Genomic DNA, 14,938 nt, shown 5'->3' with positions numbered 1-14,938 from the left:
TTTATGATCCCTGAAGGGTAAAGATGAACTCCATAATCTATGTGGAGTTTCTAAAACAACACTTCCTGCCATGGTTCAAGAGGAAGAACCGTGCTTTCCGCAGCAAGATCATTTTCATGCATGATAATGCACCGTCTCATGCTGCAAAAAACACATCTGCATCTCTGGCTGCTATGGGCATAAAAGAGGACAAACTTATGGTGTGGCCACCATCTTCCCCTGACCTCAACCCCATTGAGAACCTCTGGAGCATCATCAAAAGGAGTGTCTATGATGGCGGGAGGCAGTTCACATCTAAGCAACAGCTCTGGGTGGGTATTCTGTCCACATGCAAACAATTGAAGCAGAAACCATCCAAAAACTGACAAATTCAATGGACGAGAGAGTTCAGAAGCTTCTTTCGAACAAGGGGTCCTATGTGCAAATGTAACATCACCTAGAATAAAGTTTTCACTTGAAAACTGTTTGATTTCATTTTGTAATAAGCTGATAATGCTTATAACTTCACAATTGACCATTTTTTTGTTCAAAATAAAAAAAAAAGGTTGAAAATTCTGCTGTGCATAATAATTTGGAACATGCATTTTAAGTGTTTATTTTTTTTTTAAAGATACTGTTTTCATAGGCAATTTTTTCCAAAACATTGCAATTACCGTATACTAGAATAGTAGATGACTGGAAAATAACAATGACTGCAATTCAGATAGGTAATTTAGAGAAAATATGAGGAAATATTATTTGCATAATAATTTGGAACACAGTGTATAGGGGCTGAGATTAATTGAACCTTATTTGGTGCCTGCTGCTGAGAGACCAGAGTGGTGAAACTGCAAATGCTGCTCAACTGATGCATGTTAGAAACACAGATGTACTGAAAATTACTCCAAAAATATAAAAACAATATAAAATATATATCAAAGATACAAATTCAATAGTCCGATACTCTGTGAAAGGAGTGGAAACCACCAAACCAAGAAGAGCAGCCCAAGCAACCAATCTATGGATTACCAGAGAAGCACCACACAAGTAATAGATTATAAAATGCCTTTATTAATTATTGATGGCAAAATTAAAAAACAGATATCTGTGCGCATGACAGGACTAAGGAGCAACACATATAGTTGCTTCACAAAAAAGGTAGTAATGGTCGACCCTGAAGATATATATAAATAAATAAATCCCTCAGTGAAAAAAAAAAAACTCCAAAATGTGCAAATATATAATTGTGTGCTCAAATACTTCAAAAAAATATATAGAGAGTGTATCAAATCCAGGTATAAAGTATTATCATATACAAAGTGCAATGTGCAAGAGCAGCAATTCAAATATCAAAATCTAATCACAAAACCAAGTGTTTCAATAGAGCCAAAAGTGCTATGTGCAAGAGGAGGGTTAACAAATGCTCAATATCTACCTTATGGGGTCGCCACATCCCGTACTTGCGCACCCCGATGCGCGTTTTGGAAGTTACCCTTCGTTATCCGCTAATCTTCGCTAATACTGTTTACAGGAGGCTATATGGAGGCTCATACTCTTTATAGGCTATGAGGGGGATAATACTGTATATTGGGTGCTCTGTGAGGGCTCATACTGTATATGAAGAGGCCATGTGGGGCTCACACTGTATATAGGAGGCTATGTGGGGGCTCATACTGGATATAGGGGGTCAAGAGGGGGTTCATATTATATATAAGAGGTTATGTGGAGGCTCACAGTGTATACATAGGTTTATGTGGAGCTCATACTGTATTTAGAGAGGCTATGTAGGGGCTGTATACAGGATGCCATGTATGGGATCTTACAGTATATAGGGAGCTGTGTGTGGGCTCCTACGGCATATAGGGGGCTATGCGTGGGCTCTTACTGTATATAGGGGCCTGTGTGTGGGCTTTTACAGTGTATAAGGAGCTGTGTGTGGGCTCTTATGGTATATAGGGGAGCTGCGTGTGGGCTCACACAATGTATAGGAGATGTCAGAATACTTAATTCTGCTCAATATTAAATGATACAGTTAATATTAATTTAAAATAATAATATGTTAATATTAATATTGAGCAGAACTAATTTCAGTCTATTGGTTCAGCCTTCCACGACAGTCATGGTCTCTCATGTGACTCCTCTGCAAAATTAATTATCCCCTCTTGTTGTAGTGTCATCAAATTGTTTTGCGACATGATCATATAACACACATTAAATATGAAAAATGCAAATAAGGAGTATGTGAAAGTCTCATCTTACCACATTCAGAAGCATTATGATACAGAAGTTGATGCACACTGCAGTCCCTGTGGTAGCAACCTGAGAATTATTCCTGATTAAGGCCCATTTAAAGGCAGCAAATGTACTGACAGTCACAACACGATATATAACAATGCCGAAAACAGCAGCAATTACCACACATATCTGAAAAGAAAAAGAAGGTAAGCTGGCATCAGAAAGAGAATTATGCTTTCAATACTGGCACTATTATATGGGTAGAGTACTTCTCGCTAGACAGAGAAACATTTCCCAGTAGTCTTGTATGGCACAAAGAGCCATCAAAAGCTCCCTGCCTGTGATGCAGAATTCTATCAAATAGTGGTATATCTGCCAAAGTGCTACACTATGACATTGCTTGGAGGTGAAAAAAGACTGCACAGGACTTAAAGTGATACATTTAGGTATTATAGTTATTATAATTAAGTATTAAGCATGCACTAGCATCATGTGTTTTTTTTCGGAGGAAACTTAGCCACTGAATTCAATAGGTATACTAAAAAAATTGATGCCATCAGTTTTTAAAGAGGTAATTTCACAGTACTTTTTAATTGAAAGTGAGTACCTCCTCCAATTGGTACTGCGCCGCTGATTCTGAAACAGTTTTTCTTTTTCTTCTGTGCCCTTTTTTTCAAAATTTCCTGTAACAAAGGTGCAAATTTCCCGTTCAGCCAACTGGGCGTATATCACAGCTGTGCCAACGAAGAAATTCTGTGGTGTACGCCAAGTTGGTTGTAGGAAAAATTTGCACCTTTTTTTTCTGGAGGGCATAACTTCACAACATAGGGGCACAGAAGAAGCCCCAATTGGACGAGCTACTTCTCCAGATACAAGGACCAAGGTACAGTTGGAAAATCGTTTTTTCTTCAGGATGAACAAATCATGCTTTTTTCAATATAAAAAAATATTTACATTGTTACGAATCCAATGATCATATATCATATATTGCTGGCTAATAATTTGTCCTTAGATCCAAGACATTTCATGTACTTGCTATAGATTTTTAAAATTTTAGAGATTTACAGAAATATAATCTAGAATACTAAAGGACATTGCTATTATGTATAAAGAATACAGAGCTTGTGGCATTACTTCCATAATATCAAAAAAATAACAAACCATAAAAAATATTCCAGAAGCAGACACTATAAGTCTGCTGCATTTATCTGTAAAGGCTTGGTAAGGCTCTGGCTTTCCTGAAATTGGGTTCATACGTTCTTTTTTTGAGTATTTGGCCTCAAATTGAGGACGGATTTCTTCCTGTGTAAAGAAAGGATGTAAATATTTATATACATATATAGTTTATTTCAAATTACTATTTTTCAAATTTTAAATAAAATGATGTTATATTGAGACAACAGTCAGTCTAATAAGTAGTTATGAAAATCTCTTCTGGTGTGGATAAAAGGGTTCCCTACCTAAAGAAGTGGTGTTTAAAATTAAAAAAAAAGTTGTCAAGGATGCAAATAAAGTATCTACAGAATCATAGGCAAGTTGAGATAAGCTGGGTGATGGTAACCAAACAGACAGCGGAGAGAGACCCCATGCGTATCGCCACTACGGATGTGACATCATCATCAGGGGTACGATTTACCCCCCTTTTAGACATTTGTGCTGATTTAACATTTTGGGTGTATCTAATTCAATATTTGCCTTCAAAACAGCATCAAAGCTTCAATTCTTCTATGTACACTTGCACACAGTTTTTGAAAGAAATCAGCAAGGAGATTGTTCCAAACATCTTGGAGAACTTACTACAGATCTGTGGATGTAGGTTTGCACAAATCCTTCTTTCTCTTCATTTTAGCCCACATAGTCATGATGATGTTGAGATCAGGTCACTGTGGGGGCCATATCATCAATTCCAAGGCTCCTTGTTTTTCTTCACACTGAAAATTTTTTGGCCTGCTTATTTCGTTTTTTGGTCTGCTGCAAAATAAATTTGGATCCAATCAGATGCTTTCATTATGGTATTGCCTGAAGGATAAGAATTAGTGATGAGTGAGTATACTCGTTGCTCGGGTTTTCCTGAGTATGCTCTGGTAGTCTCCGAGTATTTGTTAGTGCTCGGAGATTTAGTTTTCCTCGCCTCAGCTGCATGATTTGCGGCTGCTAGACAGCCTGAATACATGTGAGGAATGCCTGTTTGTTAGGGAATCCCCACATGTGTTCAGGCTGTCCAGCAACCGCAAATCATGCAGCTGAGGCGAGGAAAACTAAATCTCCGAGCACTAACAAATACTCGGAGGTCACCCGAGCAACGAGTATACTCGCTCATCGCTAATAAGAATCTGACCGTATATCTTAGCTAATATCTTCAGTGTGTAAAGTAGAACAAGAAGTCTGGAAGATATGGCCCCCACCAGAGCTCTGATCTCAACATCATGGAGTCTGATTCTAATTACATGAAGAGACAGAAGGAATGATGCAAGCCTATATACACAGAAGATCTGCGGTTAGTTCTCCAAGATGTTTAGAACACCCTCCCTGCTAAGCTTCTTCAAAACCTGTGTGCCAGTGCATCTACAAGAATGGATGCTGTTTTGCAGGTAAAGAGTGTTCAGTGTGACACCATATATGAATTTGATGTGGATTTCTCTTTTGTTCTTTCACTTTACATTCTGTTAATTGATAAATATAAACTATTAAAGATTTCTATTCTTATAAGCATTCCACATTTTTTCCACACTTGCCTAAAACTTTTGCTCAGAACTGTATGTGTTACATATTACTGATGCAGCACCAGATCCTATACTATATTATAGATCAGTGTTCCCCAACTCCTGTCCTCAAGAGCCACCAACAGGTCATGTTTTCAGGATTTCCTTAGTTTTGCTCAGGTGATGGAATTATTGCCTGTCCAGGTGATGCAATTATCACCTGTGCAATACTAAGGAAATCCTGAAAACATGACCTGTTGGTGACTCTTGAGGAGCGGAGTTGGGGAACACTGTTATAGATTATTGAAACTTATTAAATAGGTACGTGCCCTGTTTTACTCTTACCTCCTCTTCTTCCCAGTCTATTAAATCCCAGTCATAAGCAATCACAGCTCGCCTTCGTTTCCAAAACTCCAGAAAAACAGTAGCTAAAAATAATGGAAAGATTTGTAAATTGAACTTTACAATTACATTTTCAAAGATCTTTTTTGTAATATAATGAATTCCCTTGGACTGTAAAGTTCAGTTGGTGTTCTCCTAATGTACTTACCCCAAACTGCCATAAAAACTGCAAAGAATACAGTTGCTCCATTGTCAAAGAGATGGGTAACCTGAAATAGAACAGTAATGATAGCAATCTTTATCCACACATGATCATAAGCCTATAATTTTTTGTGTTGTATTTTTATGCTTCCGACACTCCAATTTAAAGGGAACCTCTCAGGTTCCCTGACTGTTTCCAACTGCTATTATAGCGGTATAGATGCAGATTTCTTTAATGGGAACCTGTCATTGAATTCATCTTGTTGAAACCACGGGCAGAATTGATCAGAGTCTTACTGCATTATTGCAGGCAGGAATATTTCTCTCTGAAACAGTCCAGTGTTTCAGACAAAGCATGGTTTGATGAGCCTACACTGCTCTACAGGACGGACAGGTCTCTCTAATGTGTGTACATAGGGAGAGATCTGTCAATCTCCTAGAGCCATGCGTTGAGAAGCCACTTCGGGGTCGGCACTGGACTAGTTAGTGTCCTCTCTGCTTATGGTCCCCAGCCGGCTTTTTAAACTATGTATTCCCTGAAATAATGGAGCGTTTCAGAGAAAAGCAAACGTGCAGTCAGGTTTTGGTTCATCCTACCCATGGCTTGGGCAGCATTAATCGACTGACAGATTCCATTCAATCTGATAAGGTTGTCTATGTAATTGCTAATACAGCAGTGTTTGAATAATAAACTTTTCTTTATAAGATAATAGTGAGGTGTTTTTTGTCCCAATCTCTAGCTGTGATTAACACTCCTTGTTATCATATGACCATAATGCAGGCTTTCAATCATACCCATGGAGGCAGGACTAGTACGGAGGGGAGAAGATGGTCCTCCATGGGACTGGTTTTTCCTCCACAGCATATGTGACGCAGCAGAATAAATACTTGTTCTTCACACTGCAGTGTTAGTAATCACATAACACCTTATGTGATTAAAGAATTCAGCACCAAAAACACTATAGTAGAACTTGAGGACAGTCTGCCAACCTGATAAGTTTATTTTAATATTAAGAGTTTGGCGGAGTTGTTAACTAATAAAGCTCCATGAGAAAACTAATTATTGCTTTATGTTCAAATGTCCACTTGAGATTTCAGTTTGTCTTTTATGTTTCAGAAGCAGACAAATGAAATTAATGCCCAAAATGGATTTGTTTGTTAACTCATGCAAAGAGTGGCAGGGGAGCACCATTGATTAGTGGGTCTGTTTGGTATCAGTTTTTTAGAAAGAAACTGACAGGAAACAGAAACCAAACCAAAGCCAGATGAACCACATAGTAATCAATGGACCCCTCCGTTTCCGTTTGCATCAGTTCACAAATCGGTTTGTTTTGGGCATGAATTCCATTTGTACGTTTCTAAACACCAAACATACGAATGTAATTTCCATGTGAGAACTTAGCCTTACTAAATTTGCTGAATATGACACTAATTAACCCCTTCATGACCCAGCCTATTTTGGCCTTAATGACCTTGCCGTTTTTTGCAATTCTGACCAGTGTCCCTTTATGAGGTAAATACTCAGGAACGCTTCAACGGATCCTAGCGATTCTGAGATTGTTTTTTCGTGACATATTGGGCTTCATGTTATTGTTAAATTTAGGTTGATAATTTCTGAGTTTATTTGTGAAAAAAATGGAAATTTGGCGAAAATTGTGAAAATTTCGCAATTTTCACATTTTGAATTTTTATTCTGTTAAACCAGAGAGTTATGTGACACAAAATAGTTAATAAATAACGTTTCCCACATGTCTACTTTACATCAGCACAATTTTGGAAACAAATTTTTTTTTTGCTAGGAAGTTATAAGGGTTAAAATTTGATCAGTGATTTCTCATTTTTGCAACAAAATTTACAAAACCATTTTTTTTAGGGACCACCTCACATTTGAAGTCATTTTGAGGGTTCTATATGGCTGAAAATACCCAAAAGTGACACCATTCTAAAAACTGCACCCCTCAAGGTGCTCAAAACCACATTCAAGAAGTTTATTAACCCTTCAGGTGTTTCACAGCAGCAGAAGCAACATGGAAGTAAAAAATGAACATTTAACTTTTTAGTCACAAAAATGATCTTTTAGCAACAATTTTTTTATTTTCCCAAGGGTAAAAGGAGAAACTGGACCACGGACGTTGTTGTCCAATTTGTCCTGAGTACGCTGATACCTCATATGTGGGGGTAAACCACTGTTTGGGCGCACGGCAGGGCTTGGAAGGGAAGGAGCGCCATTTGACTTTTTGAATGAAAAATTGGCTCCAATCTTTAGCGGACACCATGTCGCGTTTGGAGAGCCCCCGTGTGCCTAAACATTGGAGCTCCCCCACAAGTGACCCCATTTTGGAAACTAGACCCCCCAAGGAACTTATCTAGAAGCATAGTGAGCACTTTAAACCCCCAGGTGCTTCACAAATTGATCCGTAAAAATGAAAAAGTACTTTTTTTCCCCAAAAAAATTATTTTAGCCTCAATTTTTTCATTTTCACATGTGCAACAGGATAAAATGGATCCTAAATTTTGTTGGGCAATTTCTCCTGAGTACACCGATACCTCACATGTGGGGGTAAACCACTGTTTGGGCACATGGTAAGGCTCGGAAGGGAAGGAGCGCCATTTGACTTTTTGAATGAAAAATTATCTCCATCGTTAGCGGACACCATGTCGCTTTTGGAATGCCCCTGTGTGCCTAAACATTGGAGCTCCTCCACAAGTGACCCCATTTTCGAAACTAGACCCCCCAAGGAACTTATCTAGAGGCATAGTGAGCACTTTAAACCCCCAGGTGCTTCACAAATTGATCCGCAAAAATGAAAAAGTACTTTTTTTTCACACAAAATTTCTTTTAGCCTCAATTCTTTCATTTTCACATGGGCAACAGGATAAAATGGATCCTAAAATTTGTTGGGCAATTTCTCCTGAGTACGCCGATACCTCATATGTGGGGGTAAACCACTGTTTGGGTGCACGGCAAGGCTCAGAAGGGGAGGCGTACCATTTGACTTTTTGAATGGAAAATTAGCTCCAATCGTTAGCGGACACCATGTCGCGTTTGGAGAGCCCCTGTGTGCCTAAACATTGGAGATCCCCTACAAGTAACCCCATTTTGGAAACTAGACCCCCCAAGGAACTTATCTAGATGCATAGTGAGCACTTATAACCCCCAGGTGCTTCACAGAAGTTTATAACGCAGAGTCGTGAAAATAAAAAATAATTTTTCTTTCCTCAAAAATGATTTTTAGCCCAGAATTTTTTATTTTCCCAAGGGTAATAGGAGAAATTGAACCCCAAATGTTGTTGTCCAGTTTGTCCTGAGTACGATGATACCCCATATGTGGGGGTAAACCACTGTTTGGGCGCACGGCAGGGCTCGGAAGGGAAGGCACGCCATTTGACTTTTTGAATGGAAAATTAGCTCCAATCATTAGCGGACGCCATGTCGCGTTTGGAGAGCCCCTGTGTGCCTAAACATTGGAGCTCCCACACAAGTGACCCCATTTTGAAAACTAGACCTCCCAAGGAAATAACCTAGATGTGTGGTGAGCACTTTGAACCCCCAAGTGCTTCACAGAAGTTTATAACGCAGAGCCCTGAAAATAAAAAATAATTTTTCTTTTCTCAAAAATGATTTTTTTAGCCCACAATTTTTTATTTTCCCAAGGGTAACAGGAGAAATTGGACCCCAAAAGCTGTTGTCCAGTTTCTCCTGAGTACGCTGATACCCCATATGTGGGGGTAAACCACTGTTTTGGCACACGTCGGGGTTCGGAAGGGAAGTAGTGACGTTTTGAAATGCAGACTTTGATGGAATGCTCTGCGGGCGTCAGGTTGCTTTTGCAGAGCCCCTGATGTGCCTAAACAGTAGGAACACCCCACAAGTGACTCCATTTTGGAAACTAGACCCCCAAAGGAACTTATCTAGATGTATGGTGAGCACTTTGAACCCCCAAGTGCTTCACAGAAGTTTATAACGCAGAGCCGTGAAAATAATAAATGTGTTTCCTTTCCTCAAAAATATTTTTTTAGCCCAGAATTTTTTATTTTTGCAAGAGTAACAGGAGAAATTGGACCCAAAAGTTGTTGTCCAGTTTCTCCTGAGTACGCTGATACCCCATATATGGGGGTAAACCACTGTTTGGGCACATGCCGGGGCTCGGAAGGGAAGTAGTGACGTTTTGGAATGCAGACTTTGATGGAATGGTCTGCGGGCTTCATGTTACATTTGCAGAGCCCCTGATATGCCTAAACAGTAGAAACCCCCCACAATTGACCCCATTTTGGAAACTAGACCCCCCAAGGAACTTATCTAGATGTGTGGTGAGCACGTTCAACCCCCAAGTGCTTCACAGAAGTTTACAACGCAGAGCCGTGAAAATAAAAAATCATTTTTCTTTCCTCAAAAAAGATGTTTTAGCAAGCAATTTTTTATTTTCACAACGGTAACAGGAGAAATTGGGCCCCAATATTTGTTGCCCAGTTTGTTGTGAGTGTGCTGGTACCCCATATGTGGGGGTAAACCACTGTTTGGGCACACGTCAGGGCTCGGAAGGGAAGTAGTGACATTTGAAATGCAGACTTTGATGGAATGGTCTGCGGGCGTCACATTGCATTTGCAGAGCCCCTGATGTGCCTAAACAGTAGAAACACCCCACAAGTGACCCCATTTTGGAAACTAGACCCCCCCAAGCAACTTATCTAGATGTGTGATGAGCACGTTCAACCCCCAAGTGCTTCACAGAAGTTTACAACGCAGAGCCGTGAAAATAAAAAATCATTTTTCTTTCCTCAAAAAAGATGTTTTAGCAAGCAATTTTTTATTTTCACAAGGGTAACAGGAAAAATTGGGCCCCAATATTTGTTGCCCAGTTTGTTGTGAGTGTGCTGGTACCCCATATGTGGGGGTAAACCACTGTTTGGGCACACGTCAGGGCTCGGAAGGGAAGTAGTGACATTTGAAATGCAGACTTTGATGGAATGGTCTGCGGGCATCACGTTGCATTTGCAGAGCCCCTGATGTGCCTAAACAGTAGAAACACCCCACAAGTGACCCCATTTTGGAAACTAGACCCCCGAAGGAACTTATCTAGATGTGTGGTGAGCACTTTCAACCCCCAAGTGCTTCACAGAAGTTTATAACGCAGAGCCGTGAAAATAAAAAATAATTGTTCTTTCCTCAAAAATTATGTTTTAGCAAGTAATTTTTTATTTTTGCAAGGGTAACAGGAGAAATTGGACCCCAACAGTTGTTGCCCAGTTTGTCCTGAGTACGATGGTACCCCAAATGTGGGGGTAAACCACTGTTTGGGCGCACGTCGGGGCTTGGAAGGGAGGGAGCACCATTTGACTTTTTGAACGCAAGATTGGCTGGAATCAATGGTGGCGCCATGTTGCGTTTGGAGACCCCTGATGTGCCTAAACAGTGGAAACCCCTCAATTCTAACTTCAACACTAACCCCAACACACCCCTAATCCTAATCTCAACTGTAGCCATAACCCTAATCACAACCCTAACCCCAACACACCCCTAACCACAACCCTAACCGCAACACACCCGTAACCCTAATTCCAACCCTAATCCCAACCCTAACCACAACTGTAACCCCAACCCACCCCTAACCCTATCCGTAACCCTAACCACAAGCCTAATCTTAACCCTATTTCCAACCCTAGCCCTAATTCCAACCCTAACTCTAATTCCAACCCTAACCCTAAGGCTATGTGCCCACGTTGCGGATTCGTGTGAGATTTTTCCGCACGATTTTTGAAAAATCTGCATATAAAAGGCACTGCGTTTTACCTGCGGATTTACAGCAGATTTCCAGTGTTTTTTTGTGCGGATTTCACCTGCGGATTCCTATTGAGGAACAGGTGTAAAACGCTGCGGAATCCGCACAAAGAATTGACATGCTGCGGAAAATACAACGCAGCGTTTCTGCATGGAATTTTCCGCACCATGGGCACAGCGGATTTGGTTTTCCATAGGTGTACATGGTACTGTAAACCTGATGGAAAACTGCTACGAATTCGCAGCGGCCAATCCGCTGCGGATCCGCGGCAAATCCGCTGCGGATCCGCGGCAAATCCACTGCGGATCCGCGGCCAATCCGCTGCGGATCCGCGGCCAATCCGCTGCGGATCCGTGGCCAATCCGCTGCGGATCCGCAGCCAAATCCGCACTGTGTGCACATGCCATAACCCTAACCCTACCCCTAACCCTAACCCTACCCGTAACCCTAACCCTACCCCTAACCCTAACCCTACCCCTAGTTCTAACCCTAGTTCTAACCCTAACCCTAGTGGAAAAAGAAAAAAAAATATTTTCTTTATTTTATTATTGTCCCTACCTATGGGGGTGATAAACGGGGGGGGGGGGTTATTTATTATTTTTTTTATTTTGATCGCTGTGATAGAACCTACCACAGCGATCAAAATGTACTTTGTAATGAATCTGCCGGCCGGCAGATTCGGCGGGTGCACTGAGCATGCGCCCGCCATTTTGGAAGATGGCGGCGCCCATGGAGGAGGCGGACGGGCACCGGGAGCCTCGGTAAGTATAAGGGGGGGAGATCGAGGCACGGGGGGGCGTCGGAGCACGGGGGGGGTGACATAGGAGCACGGGGGGAGCAGACAGGAGGACGGGGGAGTGGAGCACAGGACAGAGGGGACTACGGGACAGATCGGTGGCTTGGGGGGGGCGATCGGTGGCTTGGGGGGGCAATCAGTGGGGTGGGGGGGGTCACTTCAGTATTTCCAGCCATGGCCGATGATATTGCAGCATCGGCCATGGCTGGATTGTAATATTTCACCAGTTTTTTAGGTGAAATATTACAAATCGCTCTGATTGGCAGTTTCACTTTCAACAGCCAATCAGAGCGATCGTAGCCACGGGGGGGTGAAGCCACCCCCCCTGGGCTGAAGTACCACTCCCCCTGTCCCTGCAGAACGGGTGAAATCGGAGTTAACCCTTTCACCCGCTCTGCAGCGACGCGATCATTCCATGACGCCACATAGGCGTCATGGGTCGGATTGGCACGGGTTTTCATGACGCCTACGTGGCGTCATGGGTCGGGAAGGGGTTAAAATTAGTTCTACTCAAAGCTTCTAGAATAAGTGGCGATGTCTTCTCTTGTAGTGAATACAGACATGTTCGATCACTGAGACTACAAAAGGGTGGAATAGACAGTGGGGTCAGAGTCAATCTTACATACAGTCATGGCCAAAAGTATTGACACCCCTGCAATTCTGTCAGATAATACTCAGTTTCCTCCTGAAAATGATTGCAAACACAAATTCTTTGGTATTATTATCTTCATTTAATTTGTCTTAAATGAAAAAAACACAAAAAGAATTGTTCTAAAGACAAATTGGATATAATTCCACACCAAACATAAAAAAGGGGGTGGACAAAAGTATTGGCACTGTTCGAAAAATCATGTGATGCTTCTCTAATGTGTGTAATTAACAGCACCTGTAACTTACCTGTGGCACCTAGCAGGTGTTGGCAATAACTAAATCACACTTGCAGCCAGTTGACATGGATTAAAGTTGACTCAACCTCTGTCCTGTGTCCTTGTGTGTACCACATTGAGCATGGAGAAAAGAAAGAAGACCAAAGAACTATCTGAGGACTTGAGAAACCAAATTGTGAGGAAGCATGAGCACTCTCAAGGCTCCAAGTCCATCTCCAAAGACCTGAATGGTCCTGTGTCTACCGTGCGCAGTGTCATCAAGAAGTTTAAAGCCCATGGCACTGTGGCTAACCTCCCTAGATGTGGATGGAAAAGAAAAATTGACAAGAGATTTCAACGCAAGATTGTGCGGATGTTGGATAAAGAACCTCGACTAACATCCAATCAAGTTCAAGCTGCCCTGCAGTCCGAGGGTACAACAGTGTCAACCCTTACTATCCGTCGGCGTCTGAATGAAAAGGGACTGTATGTTAGGAAACCCAGGAAGGCCCCACTTCTTACCCCGAGACATAAAAAAGCCAGGCTGGAGTTTGCCAAAACTTACCTGAAAAAGCCTAAAACGTTTTGGAAGAATGTTCTCTGGTCAGATAAGACAAAAGTAGATCTTTTGGGCAAAGACATCAACATAGAGTTTACAGGAGAAAAAAAGAGGCATTCAAAGAAAAGAACACGGTCCCTACAGTCAAACATGGCGGAGGTTCCCTGATGTTTTGGGGTTGCTTTGCTGCCTCTGGCACTGGACTGCTTGACCGTGTGCATGGCATTATGAAGTCTGAAGACTACCAACAAATTTTGCAGCATAATGTAGGGCCCAGTGTGAGAAAGCTGGGTCTCCCTCAGAGGTCATGGGTCTTCCAGCAGGATAATGACCCAAAACACAGTTCAAAAAGCACTAGAACATGGTTTGAGAGAAAGCACTGGAGACTTCTAAGGTGGCCAGCAATGAGTACAGACCTGAATCCCATAGAACACCTGTGGAGAGATCTAAAAATGGCAGTTTGGAGAAGGCACCCTTCAAATATCAGGGACGTGGAGCAGTTTGCCAAAGAAGAATGGTCTAAAATTCCAGCAGAGCATTGTAAGAAACTCATTGATGGTTACCGGAAGCGGTTGGTCGCAGTTATTTAGGCTAAAGGTTGCGCAACCAAGTATTAGGCTGAGGGTGCCAATACTTTTGTCTGGCCCATTTTTGGAGTTTTGTGTGAAATGATCGATGTTTTGCTTTTTGCTTCATTCTCTTTTGTGGTTTTTCATTTAAGACAAATTAAATGAAGATAATAATACCAAAGAATTTGTGTTTGCAATCATTTTCAAGAAGAAACTCAGTATTATCTGACAGAATTGCAGGGGTGTGAATACTTTTGGCCATGACTGTACAAAGAGGACAATGTGTACAGATTGAAGCACTGAACCTTAAGGGGATTTTTCTATGACCAAAGTTAATTTTATTCAACACTTTAATCACTAGACTGTGGAATAATAATAATTTCCACAATTGGATGTGTTTAAAAAAATGTTCCTGTGCTGAGATAATCTTATAAATGTGCCCCTGCTGTGTACTGTGTAATGGCTGTGTCTGACCGTGCAGGAACATGGTCTGATCTTACATCTCTGGGCAGGGGGTAAACAAAAGATCATACAGACATTACTGCATGAGATCACAGCTGATTCCTTCTGTGAGGTAAACCATTGTTTGAAAATGGACAGAAAAATGTTTTACCTCACAAAAAGAAATATTTTTGATCCCATGCTGTAATGTCTGTATACTCTGTTTTGCTTCTCCCCCTGCCCAGATGTGGTATGATCAGACCATGTCCCTGTACGGTCAGACACGGCCATTACACAGTACACAGCAGGGACACATTTATAATTATCTCAGCACAGGAACATTTTTTAAAACACATGCAGTTGTGGAACTTATTTACCGTATATTCCAAGATCTGTTAATTAAAATGTATTTTGTTTGTGGAGAAAAAATATTTAAAAGTATAAACCATCTTTCTCACATTCACTTGG

The 14,938-nt window shown here is 41.3% G+C and overlaps 1 protein-coding gene across 2 annotated transcripts in view; it reads right to left on the bottom strand.

The window, feature by feature from the left end:
• Window positions 1-14,938, bottom strand: part of ANO4 (anoctamin 4) — a 394,529-nt gene that overhangs the window by 50,582 nt on the left and 329,009 nt on the right. For both annotated transcript variants that reach the window (XM_077265595.1, XM_077265596.1), the window contains 4 exons: window positions 5,467-5,527; window positions 5,262-5,344; window positions 3,376-3,516; window positions 2,239-2,403 (listed from right to left, as the gene is read on the bottom strand). In XM_077265595.1, coding sequence (XP_077121710.1) covers window positions 2,239-2,403; window positions 3,376-3,516; window positions 5,262-5,344; window positions 5,467-5,527 — 450 coding nt within the window. The remainder of the gene's footprint in view (window positions 1-2,238; window positions 2,404-3,375; window positions 3,517-5,261; window positions 5,345-5,466; window positions 5,528-14,938) is intronic.

The sequence above is a fragment of the Ranitomeya variabilis genome, chromosome 5 (assembly GCF_051348905.1).
Source record: "Ranitomeya variabilis isolate aRanVar5 chromosome 5, aRanVar5.hap1, whole genome shotgun sequence".
NCBI lineage: Eukaryota > Metazoa > Chordata > Amphibia > Anura > Dendrobatidae > Ranitomeya > Ranitomeya variabilis.
The sequence above is the reverse complement of the archived record's forward strand: the minus strand, read 5'-3'. Positions and strand labels throughout refer to the sequence as shown.